This window comes from Notolepis coatsorum (assembly GCF_963971535.1).
Source record: "Notolepis coatsorum genome assembly, chromosome: 14".
NCBI classification, from domain to species: Eukaryota; Metazoa; Chordata; class Actinopteri; order Aulopiformes; family Paralepididae; genus Notolepis; species Notolepis coatsorum.
The window spans coordinates 48,627,244-48,643,200 of record NC_140178.1 but is presented as its reverse complement, the minus strand read 5'-3'; the positions used below and the strand labels follow the sequence as shown (position 1 = coordinate 48,643,200).

Below are 15,957 nucleotides of genomic sequence, written 5' to 3'. Positions count from 1 at the left end.
AAGGCTGTCAAAGTTATCGCGCGCGTGTGTGTGTGTGTGTGTGTGTTCAGGTTATAACTCTATGGGTTATCAGATGTCCAAACCCAACTTGCGCTCTGAGCTGGAGGCGGACCTGAAGCTGGTATCGGAGGGGAGGAAGGGCAAACAGAGCGTGCTGCAACATCACATCCAGAAATACAAGACTGTCTTCATTGAGTCTGTTAGGAAGGCTAAGAAGTGAGTTACAGAGAGAGATGGAGAGATATTTTATGTGGTAGTGAGTGTATGGAGGAAAAAAGACTAATTTCATGCAATCTTTAAATGATCATACAGACCATTATTTTTTGTTGTCTTGTAAACACTGTTGTTAGTTGGTTCCTGTCCACTGTTTGTTGTGACATTGATTTAAAAAAAAAAAAAAAAAATGAATGTGTTTTGTCTCTCAGACTAGATGAAGCTTTGTCTCCATATCTGGGAGTTGCTCAAGAGTTCACTGAAGCAGAGCAGCAGGACATGGAGATCCCTCTCCCCATCAGGACATGTCCCCAGTGTGGGCAGGACATGGTGCTGAAGAAGAAGAGGGAGGGAAACAGGTGAGACGAAGAGAGGGCTCCATAGAGATTGATAGAGTGAGTGAGCACTTAACTCATTTAGCGCCAGCTATTAGTCTTGGCCTTGTAGCTAACATGCCAGGTTTCCATTACATATTATCACTGTGCGTCACTATGTTTGGAGAGCTATATCTATATTCTATATTATAGCTATGGGGACAATACTATGGTCATTTGACAGTGACTTTCTTCCGTCCAAGATGCAAAAGAAATAGATAATTCTTCCATGCATACGTTTGCACGTTATCCTGTGGTGAATATAAGTATAATTTCAGAGTGATCCGGGATAAATCCTGGGAAGCGAGTTCCCTAGGGCGCAACGTGAATTCTACTATAAGCATTGGTGTTTCTTGCCTGGACACTAGGGGTGTAACGATTCAACCTCACAACAATTCGATTCGATTACGATTCTTCAGGCAACGATTCAATGCATCATGAAATCTCTTCATTTGACCACGCTTCGATTCGATTAGATACATTTTCGATTAATTTCCGATACATTTTCTATCAGTTAATTCCCCAAAATAAATTTGAATACACAAATGTGGCTGGGGGAACTGATTCACTCAGTATGAATGGACTATAGGTCAATAAAAACAATACACACCAAAGAAAAACATTACAAAAAAAATATATATATATTTCTTATTTCGATTAATTTAGATTATAATCGATTCTAACATATTCAAATCGATGGAAATGGTAGCGTGTCCAGTAGGGGTGTAACGATGCATCGATTAATCGAAATGCATCGATTCTAATGTGTTCGATTAATCGATGCATCGTTACACCCCTACTGGACACGCTACTATTTCCAAATTAAATGTATATAATAGGTATTATGTTTCATCATGAATGAATGCATGAAAAGGGGGGGGGGGTCGTGTTCTTTTATGCTTTGATGGCCAGTAACGGCATTCGTGTTGAACACTACAGAAGCCAATCAGCTGGATGGATATGAACCGGAACCAAGATGGCGCCGCCCACGGCTGCCTTGGCGCTACAGTGTGTTGCGTTCTGTTTGTTCAGTGTTGTATCTGTGTCCTGTTTAACTTCCTACACTAAAGAAGAGCTTCTGCACATCGGGTGTTCAAACCCATCGGACACTTTCCCAACACTACTCACCCGTTCCATGGATTTATTGGATGTACTGGTCAAGGGGACCGCGTTCTTCGCCAGTGCTGTGCGCTGGATCAGACGGAAATGGGGAAGGAGAGGTGGCTGTCTGGTTCGCCCGGTATATTCCTCGGAAACGTGAACTCTATCCCAAATAAAATGGACGAACTCCGGTGGCTGGTTGCAGGAAACAGGGACTTCCACTCCACAGCTGTCTTTGCGTTCGTGGAGACTCATCTGAAGCCATCAGTTCCAGGCGGGGCTGTACAGCTTGAGGGCAGCTTGAGGCGGTGGGTAAGTCGCGTGGAGGAGGACTTATGTTTTTCGTAAACAATCTCTGGTGTTCCGATGTGACAGTGATTCAACAACACTGTTCCTCTGCTATTGAATCCCTCTTCATCCGCTGTCGTCCATTCTATTCTCCTCGTGAGTTCAACTCTTACATCCTCGTCTGTGTTTACATTCCTCCTGACGCTGACGTCACCCCAGCAGTAGACACGCTGGCCGAACAGCTGACGAACGTTGAACGAAACCACCCGGACAGTTTTGTTGTTGTATTGTGGGATTTTAACCAGGCTAATCTGAGCCGGTCTCTCCCCAAATACAGGCAGCAAGTCACTTGCCCAACTCGGGGAGCGAACACTCTTGATCATTGTTATTGTACAATTCGGCAGGCCTACCATTCTGTCCCCTGTGCTGCGCTGGGCAACAGTGATCATCATCTTATCCACCTGATCCCTCGCTACAGGCAGAGATTAAAACTATCAACCTGTAGTGCGGAGCTTCAGAGTGTGGTCCAGTGAGGCATGCAAGTGTCTCCGCGCCTGGTTGGAGAGGGCAGGCTGTGACCAGGACTTTGTTGAGTGGGCGGGGCCTGAGGCTGGAAACAACCTGGATGAATATACAGATACTGTGACATCATTCATCAGCCTCGGTGAGGAGGTGTGTGTCCCCCTCCGCTCTAGGAAGATCTTCAACAACAACAAGCACTGGTTTTCAGCCCAACTCAGGCAGCTGAGGTCAGAGAAGGAGGTGGCCAGGCGCAGTGGTGATGCTCATCGGTTCAGGCAGGCCAAGTACAACATTCTGTTGTGGAAGGACAGCACATTCACTGAGAGACTTACACTGCATCAGGGTAAGACATTTTAAGTAATTTAGTAATATCTTTAAACTGAGACTTGATTGCTGACCTGACCAGCTGACTTGATTAAGGGGCGTGTTTAAAGCAGCCATTTTGTTTCCTTAAGTGACCCATTAAGGGTCAGGTGTTAGACAACACTAATTAGTGATAGGGATTTAAAGGCTTGCTGGCTTAGCGTCAAGAAACGAAGAGGGACAAAGAGGAATTTTCCTGGAGGAGTTTTCCTGGAGTTATTCGCCGAGGAATCCAGGGATCCACCTAGTGCGAAGTACACCATAATACTATCTTACACTCCACTCTAAAAAATCCCCCTTTCCCTCCCACTCTGCTATTTCTCTACTTCCTCCCTGCCACTCTTGACACCACAATGTGTCTCATATCTATATCCACAATCTGCTCCTCCAGAACAGATTCAACCCACCCACGGCGGTTTGCTAGCAACCCGGCTAATCTCTCCTACCCTCCTACAGCCACTAATACACCTGTCACAGTACGGGGAGGCTTATGGAATTGTCAATCAGCAGTCAAGAAAGCTGACTTCATTACTGCCTACGCCCATAGTCAAAATCTACAGTTCCTGGCTCTAACTGAGACCTGGATAACCCCCAATAACTCAACACCTGCAGCATTATCTACAAACTATAACTTCACTCACACACCTCGACCTTCCAGACGGGGTGGAGGCACTGGCCTCATGACATCTCCTTCATGGGCTACAAACTTAACACCACTCCCAGAACTGTCACTCTCCTCTTTCGAATATCATGCAGTATCTGTCTCTAATCCTTTCAATCTCACCATTGTTACACTCTACCGCCCTCCAGGTCCGCTCGATCACTTCACAGATGAGCTGGACATGCTTCTAAGCTCCTTACCGGAAGATGGTACCCCTCTCCTTCTATTGGGCGACTTCAACCTGCCTGACTCATCTCAGTCAGTCATAGTAGTCTCCCTCCTACAATCGTTTGACCTGACTCCCACTGCCATGCCTCCCACCCACAAAGCAGGCAACTCCTTGGATCTCATATTTTCCCGTAACTCCAGCATCATTAACACCACGGTAACTCCCCTACATGTATCTGACCATTCCTTCATATCCTTCTCACTAACTCTCATGCTTAACCGAAAGGTCTTCACCCCAACTCAAACCGTCTCACTCAGACGCAACCTGGCCTCCCTATCCCCCTCCACCCTCTAATTCAGACATATCACAACCTCTTGTTAACATTCTCCAAAACCATTACTAATGCCAAAGCTTCTTTCTTTCACCATAGGATCGAGGCCTCTGCCAAGAATCTTCGCAAACTGCATGCTACCATGTCCTCCCTCCTCACTCCCCCCCCCCACCCCCCCCCCCCCTCCCTCATCTTTTTCTGCCGAAGACTTTGCTATCTTCTTTGAGGAAAAAGTGGAGAACATCCGCAGCTCCTTCTCCCAACCCCCACCCATTCCAAAAGCTGAATCGAGAACCTCATCCTTCACTCTGTCATCTTTCTCTCCCATTACAGAAGCCGAGACCCTGACACTGGTAACGTCGAACCGTCCGACTACATGCCAGCTGGACCGGCTACCCTCCCCACTCCTCCAGACCATAGCACCAGAGATCCTCCCATTCCTAACTGCAACCATCAACTCCTCACTCAACTCGGGGGTGGTCCCCACCTCCCTAAAACAAGCCAGAGTCACGCCCCTCATAAAAAAACCATCCCTGAACCCTACCGTCATAGGCAACTACCGTCCTGTCTCTCTTCTCTCCTTCCTTTCTAAAACACTTGAACGTGCTCTATCCAACCAACTTACTGCTTATCTCTTACAGAATGACCTCCTAGACCCTAATCAGTCAGGCTTCAGGACTGGTCACTCCACAGAGACAGCCCTCATTGCGGTCACAGAGGCACTTCACTTAGCAAAAGCGAAAGGCCTCTCCTCTGTCCTGATTCTCCTAGATCTATCTGCAGCCTTCGACACAGTCAACCACCAGATCCTCCTCGCGGCCCTCGCAGAAATGGGAGTGGCTGGCTCTGCGCTGACATGGCTGTCATCATACCTCAATGACCGCTCCTACCAAGTGTCATGGAGAGGGACCCTGTCGGCCACCCGCCCCCTGTGGACGGGTGTCCCCCAGGGCTCGGTTTTAGGACCCCTTCTCTTCTCCCTCTACACTAAATCACTGGGTAACATTATCACGTCTCATGGCTTCTCCTACCATTGTTATGCCGACGATACTAAACTCTTCCTCTCCTTCCCTCCCTCAGATATCCACGTCTCTGAGCGGATCTCGGCCTGTCTGTCCGACATCTCCGCCTGGATGACGACCAACCACCTCAAACTGAACCTAAGCTAAACAGAATTGCTCCACCTGCCGGCCAAATCCTCCCCCCTGACGACCTTTCCATCACAGTCGAGAATGCAGCTGTGACCGCGTCCCCGACCGCCAAGAACCTTGGTGTTGTCCTCGACGACCAGTTGAACTTCTCTGCTCACATCGCAGCGACAACCAGAACCTGCCGATTCCTCCTGAGCAACGTCAGAAGGATCCGCCCCTTCCTGACAAAAGAAGCCACCCAACTCCTCGTCCAATCAACAGTCATCTCCCGCCTCGACTACTGCAACGCACTGCTCGCTGGCCTCCCGGCCACTGCCACTAAGCCTCTTCAACTCATTCAGAACGCAGCGGCCCGCCTGATCTCAAACCTACCGAAGTCGGCCCATGTCACCCCACTTCTTATGGACCTGCACTGGCTCCCCATTGCTGCACGAATCCGCTTCAAGGCCCTCGACCTAGCATACCGTGCGGCAAAGGGAACCACTCCCGCCTACCTCCGGTCAATGGTCTCTAACCTCACACCCTCAAGACCCCTACGCTCTGCATCTTCTGGCCGCCTCAGACCTACTCCTATCCAAGCTCCGGGAGGGTCATCAAAGAGAAGTCGCCTATTCTCAGTCCTTGCCCCACAATGGTGGAATGAACTACCCACCCCAGTTAGGACAGCCGAAACACGTCCAATCTTTCGCCGTCGACTAAAGACGCACTTCTTCAACCATCTGAATAAAAAATAAATAAAAAAATCTAACCCTAACTAACCGTACTGTCATGCACGCTCCTAATAAACTAACCTACACTGTAGCACTCAACACTTTGATGAACATTGTTGCTCAGCTGATAGAGTTGTGCCCTTCCTGATGGCTTGTCGTACAGAACATGTAAGTCGCTTTGGATAAAAGCGTCAGCTAAATGACTAAATGTAAATGTACAAGTTCGCCAAAGAGGTGAGGGAAGTCGAAACTTCGCTTCTCAGAGAAACTGCGGCAGCAGCTCTCTGACGGGAATTCCTCCTCCGTATAGAAAGGCCTCAAGACCATTACAAACTATAAGCCGAAGTCACCACAGGCGCCTGATAGCCTCCCCCTTGCAAACGAGCTAAATACATTTTATTGTATGTTTGAGAAAGAGGTTCCCCCAAGGGGCGGCTAAGTGGCGCAGTGGGCAAGGCACTCGCCACTAACGCAGGAGATGCTGGGTTCGAGCCCAGCTCTCGGCGTTGCTTCCGGCTTGGTTGGTTGTTCATACTAATACAATTGGCAGTATTAGGGGGTGGGAAAGCCGGTGGGTGGGGATCGGACGTTGTGGACAGCGACTCCTACAGGTCGTTTGGTGCGCCTGTACAGCAGAATCAGGAAGCAACGGGGGCAGTGTGAGCCTCCCACGCGTTACTCCTCGCCGCTGAGAGATTGCGCTGTACAGGTGAAAAGATGCGACGGCTGCCTCCTCGAGTACCGGAGGGGACACGTGATGCAAGGCTTGGTTCTCATTGCAGCCGACCAGTGGGAGGCATGGTCTAACAACGTTTGAGACGGGAGGGTAGAATTGGATAATACGAAATTGGGATGGGAGAAAAAATTGAAAATGGGGAGAAAAAGTTGATAAAAAAAATGAAAGAGGTTCCCCCCCGCCCTCTTCCTCCATCCACTCGGCCACAACCTCCATCCCCCCACCCAAGTGGGCCCCTGCACGACTCCAGGACGCTGAAGAGGGCAAGAAAGATCATGTCCGACCCCTCCCACCCCGGACATAGCCTCTTCACCCTGCTCCCCTCTGGGAGAAGGCTGAGGATCCCAAAGGCTGTGAAAGCTCGTCACAGACTGAGTTTCTTCCCCTCAGCCGCCAGGCTGATCAATGCCTCAGGACCCCTCCGCCCCCAAGTGACACTGGCACTGCACTGGTCTTTACTGGAACTCTGCACTTTACACTTTATATATATGTATTTTAATTATTAATCCTCCACTGCACTGTTTTTGTCCTGTGTCTGTGTTGTTGTTACTGTGAAAAAAAAGTATGAAAAAATGCATACACTGTAATTGCCGCAACAATTACCAATGTGTTTTACACAAATGGCTTAATAAAGGAATCTGAATCTGAATCTGAATGAAAACGTTGTTGGATCAAGCTGAAATTGATGTCAGATAGTCCTTACCTGTGGTCGGTGGTATGCCAAAAAGAATATTCCAATTGTCTGATCGCGATTTCCAGTATTGGTGTCCATCTGGTCCCGGACATAATTTGGCACAATTTATGGATTGAGTGTGCTACAGGGTTCGAAATTAACGGGGGCTCGGGGCAAAATGCCCTTGAAAATGGACAAAATGCCCCCGAATATCAGTTAAGGGGGGCAGAAAATGCCCCCGACAGTTTACTAATTATATATATAATTATATATATGATCTACAGTGCGAGCATTTCCCTTGTATTTGGCCCTAATAATATGTGTGTGCGCGCCACCCGGAAAAATCATTTACTCGAGACGAGTGACGATTACAAAACAGCTCCGCTGTTATAATAGTCCCACATTACACAAGGCGCATAAACGTCCAATCACAGTAGCGCCCGAAAACAAAGTCACGTTACCGGCTTAGGCAAGTTATACATTCAGAATCAGACAACGCAAAAAAATCAGCCAGCCATGAAGCCCATTCATTTTTATTTTGAGCAAAAGAGAGACGAGGAGAAAGAGAGGAATCCGGCTGACATGGCTTTTGAAGTGATATTCGCACGTGTTTTTGCGGGTCCAGTCCCCACGGTATGTTGACAGAATTCGCAAAACACCTTATCGACTGAAGCATAAAAGTCATTAGGATACTGCTCTGCTCTGAATTTAGGGCTTAGTGGGGAATTTCTTCCGACGTTAACGTTAACGACGCACCGAAGCAGCTAGACCATTTCTCCGTGTTGTGTGTAACACGCAGCGGTCCCCGCCTCCTCCCTCCTTGCAACAAACGTTCCACCCAAAAACGGAATTTCTATTTCATAATGAATTAAATAATTGTATAAAGAATTTTCAATGTTCTGTCATCTAATAATATATTCCATTACCTTTCCTATCTGTATCAAAGTCAAAATGTTGGTATCATAACAACACTACAACATACAAAAGCAGCTTGACAACCGATATCCTTTGCGTTTGATTGATTGAAAACTTTATTAACAGATTGCAGAATGGGTACAATACAGTACAGCTCAATACACACAAGTTAAGGGGATGCAGACCAGAGAAAGACTTTCGTCTTGTTTACATCAGGGTCCCCCATTTTCAATTCATAGTGTGCACACGCACAGTATAATAATGCATGAGATAAATAGTTAATAAACTCTGTTACTTGAACAATTTTCACTGTGCTCCTAAATTTCTTTGTGTGCTCCTAAATTTTTATTTAGATTTTATTTATTAACATTTTATTTAGGAGCACATGTGCTCCTTGGGAAAAAGGTTAGCGTAGAGCCCTATATATGGAGACATTAACATTACATTATCAAACATAGGGACGAAGACTGTAAAAAAAAGTGTCAACAATGTTTTATAATCCTTATGTTAATTTTCATCATAAAAATTCAGTGCCCCCGAAATACAAAAAAAGCCCCCGAAAATCAATTAAGGGGGGCAAAAAAAGCCCTTGAAAAAAATTTTTAATTTCTAACCCTGGTGTGCTAGATGCGTTTCGAAGTGGTCGGATGAAGCGACTTACTCGGCTCTGTCTAAATATAACGCCCGGAGACATTCGAGTGTAACACAGAGTTAGATATAATGGTTCAAAGGGTGGGCAACACTTCCATCTGGCAGGATGTGGCCGGTATTGCATTTTGGCGATCTCAAAATCCTTTCCTATGGCAACACCGATGTCAGTGGATGAATAATGAATACAAATATCGAATAAAAGAAAAGACGACCAAAACCCGAGATATCTCGGGTCTGGCGTCCAAACCCGAGATATCTCTGGCCTGGCAATTAAAGAGTTAATGACAGCAGAACACCATTTTGAGTCGGACCATCATCTTTTATAACACGTGTAGGGGAATAGTTGACCGTTCTCATGTGTCTACCGCCACCTAGAGGCTCCCGATTTATTCTGTAATATGGTTACTGATCCTCCCCATCAAGTTCACTGTTCCAACCACCATTGAATTGCAGATGAGTAGGAAGAGTGTTGTCTTCTGGTTGTACTGTGTAGATAGATTTTGAATCTAAAAGAGTCAGCGGGAGGGGTGGTATTCTGGTCGTTGTAAACAGCGACTCCTACAGGTCGGTCAGGGCGCCTGCACAGCAAGGGAGGGAGATGGCGAGGGTAGTGTGACCTTCCACACGTTACACCTCGCCAATGAGAGTCCGCGCTGGCAGGTGAAAAGATGCTGCTGGCTGTCTCCTATGTCTCGGAGGAAGCATCTGATAGACTTCAGGGCTCCATAGACCGACCAGTGGGGGGCACATGCGAGCAATGACCAGGAAGGGGAGGGGGGAATTGACATAACGACTAAATTGGGATGGGAGAAAAACAGGAGGAGAAAAAGTGGATCAAAAAAAATAATAATAATAATTCTGTTTGGATGGATCCAGTTTAGATTCCATCACCCGTCAAGGAAACTATGAATGAAGGAAAGGTCATCGCGTCAGAATACCAGCGTTTTATTCTCTGCTTGTTGTCAGAGTTTTATTGAAGACTATTAAAATCCAGCTAGTTAACTAGTACAATTGTTGTTAACTTGTAGGGGAATGGTTATGGTTGGGGTTACAGCAACACTAAAAGCAACAATAAAACTGATTAATTATGCTCTTAACACATTGAGCGCCATAAGCGTCCCCCATCCTTCACTGTCTAGCGCCAGCTTTTCATGACAATTTTTGCGATATTTCACGATCTTTGCGAACACTATTGTATATTCTATATTATAGCTATGGAGACAATAGTATGGCTCATTTGACAGACACTATTTCTAGTCCAACATGTAAAAAAGAGTTTGTTTCTACACACTGTAGTTTGTAGTTTCGTGTTTGTCGAGCATGTTTTAGGTCCGGTAAAACACAACACAGCTGACACGATAACATCATGCAGCTGTTTACACAATCTCTTGTTGTCAGTAACTTGGCAACAAGGAGAGCTGCTATTGGTCGAGCGCAAGATACGTGACCGAACTCGCACCAATTGCGTCAGATAAAACTCTGGTGACCAAATATCCGTTTGCGAGGAAAGATCTAGTCCCGACTTTACTAAAATGATTGCGCAAAATGGGCTATTTTGTCAATGGAGAACTTTTTGTTCCTAAATCTACACCAATTGAACTTTCACCCTGAGTGAAAATTGTGTAATTCGCCGAGGTGGAAATGAGAATCGTTTTCTAGCCACTTCTCAGCCTTCACCATACGGCCTATGAGGGGAGGAGCTCTTCCAAAGCAATCACTAGCAGATCTGCTCGCCTCAACCTATAGTGTCCCATAAACACGTGTAATTACATATAAACGAGTAATCGCGATCGCCGATGGGATCATTGGAATTATTCTTTTTGGATTACCTTCTGGCTAAGGACCCCCTATGTCTATTTTACCGAACCTGAAACATGTTTCTGTAACGATCATGAAACGATACAGCCTTCACCATACGTCCTATCAGAGCGAGTCTCGATAGTCCGGTTCATTCATTGCCTCTCCTGACCCATTTGTTTCTGAGTTCAAAAGGTAGGCGATACTACCACCTGGTGAGATTCGATCGGCATTGCAATTCCAACGTAGGTAGCTGTGCCAGGGTGATTCAGAGGGCTCCGCTCGAGTGTGTAGAACGGATATAAAAACGTATTATTACGTGTTTGGTGCTCAAGCGTTGGCGGTGAAACACGTAATATTAGTGTTTCACCCTGAGTGTTTCACCCCGTAGTGTTTGGCCCTGAATGAGTTCATTTCAACACATATCTCAAAACTATAAACTGTCTTGTACTTGTGGTTTGAATGTTATTTAAAGATTTATTTTTTAGCGTTTATCGCTTTTTCCTGGTCAGACATGCCGACAGATGCAGTGAGAGTGAAACGGGAGAGAGAGCAGGGGAGGACATTCGGCAAATAACGGCGGGTCTGGGAATCGAACTCGGGTCGGCCGATCCGCGACGCAGCGCGGTACATGGTGTGCTACTGGAGCGCCCTGAATGTTATTGAATTAGAGTTTTCAGATGCATGATGTCATTATGATGTACATTATTCCTGGAAATGATAAATACTGCTCAATAATAAATACAGCTCTTCCAGGAGAGACAGACATTCTTCCATGTCTACAGTCTTGTCTGTCCTCTTGAAAGCCCACATGTTTAGATGAAATTGGCAAATCCTTTTTCTTACTCTACTATTCCCTTTGTCTCTTTCTCTTTACCTTCTCTCTCACTCTGTCTCTCCAATTATTTCACCATTTCCCTCCCTCCCTTTCTCTTGCTCGCTCTCCATCCACCCCTTCTCTCTTTCTCTCCATCCCTTCTCTTTCTTCCTTCTGTTTTTCTCTCTCCATCCATTCTCTCTCTTGCTCTCCCTACCTTCTCTCTTGCTCCCTCTCTCCCTTTTCTCTCTCTCTTCCAACCCCTTCTCCCCCCCCCCCCCCCTCTCTCTCATGCAGTAAGTACCTCTCCTGTGTGGGTTTCCCAGCCTGTAAGACAGCAGTATGGTTTCCTGAGTCTTTGCTGGAAGTGACCAGAGCTGAGTCTGTGTGTCCCACCTGCCGGCCTCACCCTGTACACATGTGAGTTCACTACTGATGCCACATCCTCACCCTGTATACATGTGAGTTCACTACTGATGCCACATCCTCACCCTGTACACATGTGAGTTCACTACTGATGCCACCATTTCCCACCCTACCTATAACACAAAAAATGGCGGCAACAACGAACCTACCTGCTACAAGACAAACCCATTCAGAGAAAGTCATTAAATGTGTGATTTCATGTTGAGTAAAACTATAATTTACTGCATTTGACTTGTGGTGAAATGTTGATGTTTTAATTTAATCATGATCTGGCTAGGAATCGTGCAGTGCGTGGTTGCCATTGTAGTTTGGTGCATGCATCAATGGTTGAAGAAGCTGGTTGAAGTGGAAAAAGACATTTAGGCATACCGGTCAGGTCTCGTTAGTCTTGTTAATGTAGTTGCCGTTATCAAGATTGCGGTGGAATGAACCGACTTCTCTTTAGACAGACATTGTTAGAGTCTTAACACTTTGGGTGCCATGGGTTAAATTCATTATATAACATAGGTTGCCGGCTCTATTTGTCTATGGAGAAGTACCCCTTCTTTGCATGGCTATAACTTTTTAAATTCTATTGCTACATTGCCATTATTAGGGCCCATTCAAAGTCCTATATGTATTGTTCATTGTGTAGCAACGTTAAACTTTTTCATTCACATATTCATAGTAAAGTATGGTCTAATGTATAAGTATGTTTTCATCTCTTTCTGCAGCTTTCTCCAGAACGTGATATATAGCCCCAAATGCATTATATTGATGATGAAATACAGTTTGATGGCAATCGGGGCGATATAAAAAATGTCAATTGGACGTACTTCTAGAATGATCTACGTATGATCTGATGATGACCGGATGGGCGGGGGATCGTTTATAATTCCGTGGGCAGCGTTATATCATTCATCTAGTGTGGGTGATATGTTCATCATAACAGTTTATATGGAATACGATCAAAAATAACGCTGAATCTTACCGTATCCTCCTCGCGCCGTTGGGCGATGAGCGTGGAACAGTCATTTACCTATTATGGTATGTAGAAATATCGGGTCCATTTCCAGCTTGTATAATAGTATATATGTCCAAATCATGTTGTTTATCGAGTTATTGGCAATCGATCGCTATGTATTGTGTCGAGATCGAGTCCCGTGAGCCAAACAGAGTGCCCGGAAGTAATATGGTCGACCAGCACAACCTCCATAGCACTTCCTGTTTGGCAATTGCGCCGATCGGCCACCAGATGGCGCTCCTGAACCGCCAGAGAGCTCAGTGGGTCCTCCTGGTGGATCTCAGGCCAGCGGAGGGGAAATATGAATCCGATCGCAGATTTTTGAAATATTGATATAAGGACGCTGTACAGCGTCCTCCGGCAACTTGAGCATGGCCGGGAATGACGCTTTAAAGCGTTTTCCGGCAGTCAAAGTGTAACAGATTATTGGCCTCAGAAATCTCACATTTACAGACCTGACATATATCCCGGGAAATGTGAAAAATCACAATTAGAAATTGACCATAAAAGATATTGTCAACCCAGAGGTTAGCACATCATTTAACATACAGTAACATATGCTGTCAACCAGAGGTTAGTACATAATTACCATAATATATGCTGTCAACCCAGAGGTTAGCACATCATTTACCATAACTATGCTGTCAACCCAGAGGTTAGCACATCATTTACCATAACTATGCTGTCAACCCAGAGGTTAGCACATCATTTACCATAACATATGCTGTCAACCCAGAGGTTAGCACATAATTTACCGTAACATATACCATACTGTCAACCCAGAGGTATATTCCATGTATATTCCATAATACTGTCGACCCAGAGATTCGCACATAATTGAACAAAACATACAGTATACTGTCGACCCAGAGGCACATGAAAGCGTAATGCAACACTTAGTTCCAACGTGGACCTCTGTGTTGGAATAAACATCAAAAGACACATCAAATAACACCACATCATATAGAATATCTTTACGTGTGTAATTCTCATGACATGTCATTTCCTACCAATATGAACATTCTATCATTGGTTTCTGTTCATATTTAGATTTGATTGAATTGAATGTAAATTGACCCTGGCAGTCTGGCACACAGATTGTCTTTGAACACTGGCTGACAGATGCTCTGGCTGGCAGATGTTTTGGCTTCCAGATGCTCTGGATTAAGGGTTTAAGGTGGTGTTGGTGAACTTTTAGTCCTAGCCGGTAGCTACTGCAGTGTACACTGACTGCACTGGCCAAGATTCTTCCTTTTAGATTAGTTTTAAATAGGGATGCTCGATATTGGCTTTTTTACCGATACCGATATACCGATATTGTCCAACTCTTATTTTCCGATACCGATATCAACCGATACCGATATATGCAGGGTAATTAACATTACATATCTCTTGTTGTGGAATTAACACAACATTATGCATACTTTTGACAATAAATAAAATCAGAATTTGTTCTTACTTGCTTGCCTGGGTAAATAAAGGTTATAGAAATGTGAAAAATTGAAAACCGATACCGATATTTTCCGATATCACATTTTAACACTTTGTATGCCACTCACGGCTTTTCTCGGGTTTACGCCCCGACCGTTGAATGCCACGTCACGAGTATTCTCGGGTTTATTTTTTTTTATTAGCGATCTGAAATCATATTGCATCACGCGAGCCTACCGTTGGAGATCCAGGGACCGCCGGCACTCAGATGTGAAAAAAGCGCCCCCTATCGTCTCCCAGATGGTAAATCACCCTTTTGGAATGGACTCAATGAAAGTGAATGGGAGAACGGATTTCTGACTCCACATTTTACTTCTCACTGATGCAGCCGGGGTCTACCAGAGTTCATTCTGGAGCCTCTGAGCCACAGCGAATATGGGTTATACTGTACACACGATGGATCAATACAATTATCGATTTTTTCGAATGGCGATCGGAAATTGGAATAAACCATTTGGATACCATCTGACCTCAGGTAAGGAATCTATGTTATCAGTGTTAGGATATTCAGACTCGTTTTCACGGATATATAAGCGTTTATGTGATATGGCTGTTTTGACTGTAAAAGCCATGAGGAAATAAGAGCAGCGATTATCAGCGCACGGCACGAGCGTGCGTGCGCACACATATACTATCGATCATCTAGCGTTTATTTGAAAACGATTCATAAATAGGCAGACAAATGACAACGTTCTGGAATATTCCAGTAAAAGGCGATTATCATAGGCATGGGTTGTTTTTTCCCCGAAAACGGGTGATTTTCAAAATGCTATCAAACGGAAATGAAGCGATAAAAAAAACAATCTGCCTTGACAATGTTGACTGGAAAATGATTCTTTGATAAGCGACGGGCAGATTAGACACATAGCTATAATTTAAAACATAGATTAGGCGATATTAACGTTAACATTGGCCGTGGATGGTGGCATTCAAGGGGGTAAAAAGGAAAACACGGCTGGCGCTCAAAGTGTTAATGCCGATATCGGCCGATAATATCGGTAGGCCGATAATATCGGACATCCCTAGTTTTAAACTTTGGTTGGTTAAACTCTGTATGAAATGTGCTACATAAATCAAGTAATGATTATTCCCTTTTACATTGTCCCCTTCAGTACAGCATCAACGGCAGTTGTTACACAAAGATAAAGCACTCTGACTTTACAGTTGTTACACAAAGATAAAGCACTCTGACTTTACAGTTGTTACACAAAGATAAAGCACTCTGACTTTACAGTTGTTAGACAAAGATAAAGCACTCTGACTTTACCACTTTGTTAAAGATTGGTCAAACTTCCGGTCGGCACCAGTGGGCGGTAACCCCTCACGCACGTGCCTGAACTCTAGCCAAACATATGGTACGCTGACTGCTGCTCCACGCAAACAGCTGTTACCATGGCAACCTAATCTGGTGCAGACCTCAATCAAAGATGTGTTTTTTTTTTATACTACTCAACGTTAAACTATGATTTCAGGCTCAGAAGGCTCACAACACTTTCATCTTGTCAGGATATTAACATCAGATACTGAAAACACAGCATACCTGCACCAGTACACAAGTCATGTCC

At 45.1% G+C, this 15,957-nt stretch overlaps 1 protein-coding gene across 1 annotated transcript in view; it reads left to right on the top strand.

Moving 5' to 3' along the window:
- The window catches only part of top3a (DNA topoisomerase III alpha), a 147,931-nt gene that overhangs the window by 126,046 nt on the left and 5,928 nt on the right, over nucleotides 1-15,957 (top strand). The window contains exons 15-17 of the mRNA XM_084329100.1: nucleotides 51-216; nucleotides 426-572; nucleotides 11,770-11,892. Coding sequence (XP_084185226.1) covers nucleotides 51-216; nucleotides 426-572; nucleotides 11,770-11,892 — 436 coding nt within the window. The remainder of the gene's footprint in view (nucleotides 1-50; nucleotides 217-425; nucleotides 573-11,769; nucleotides 11,893-15,957) is intronic.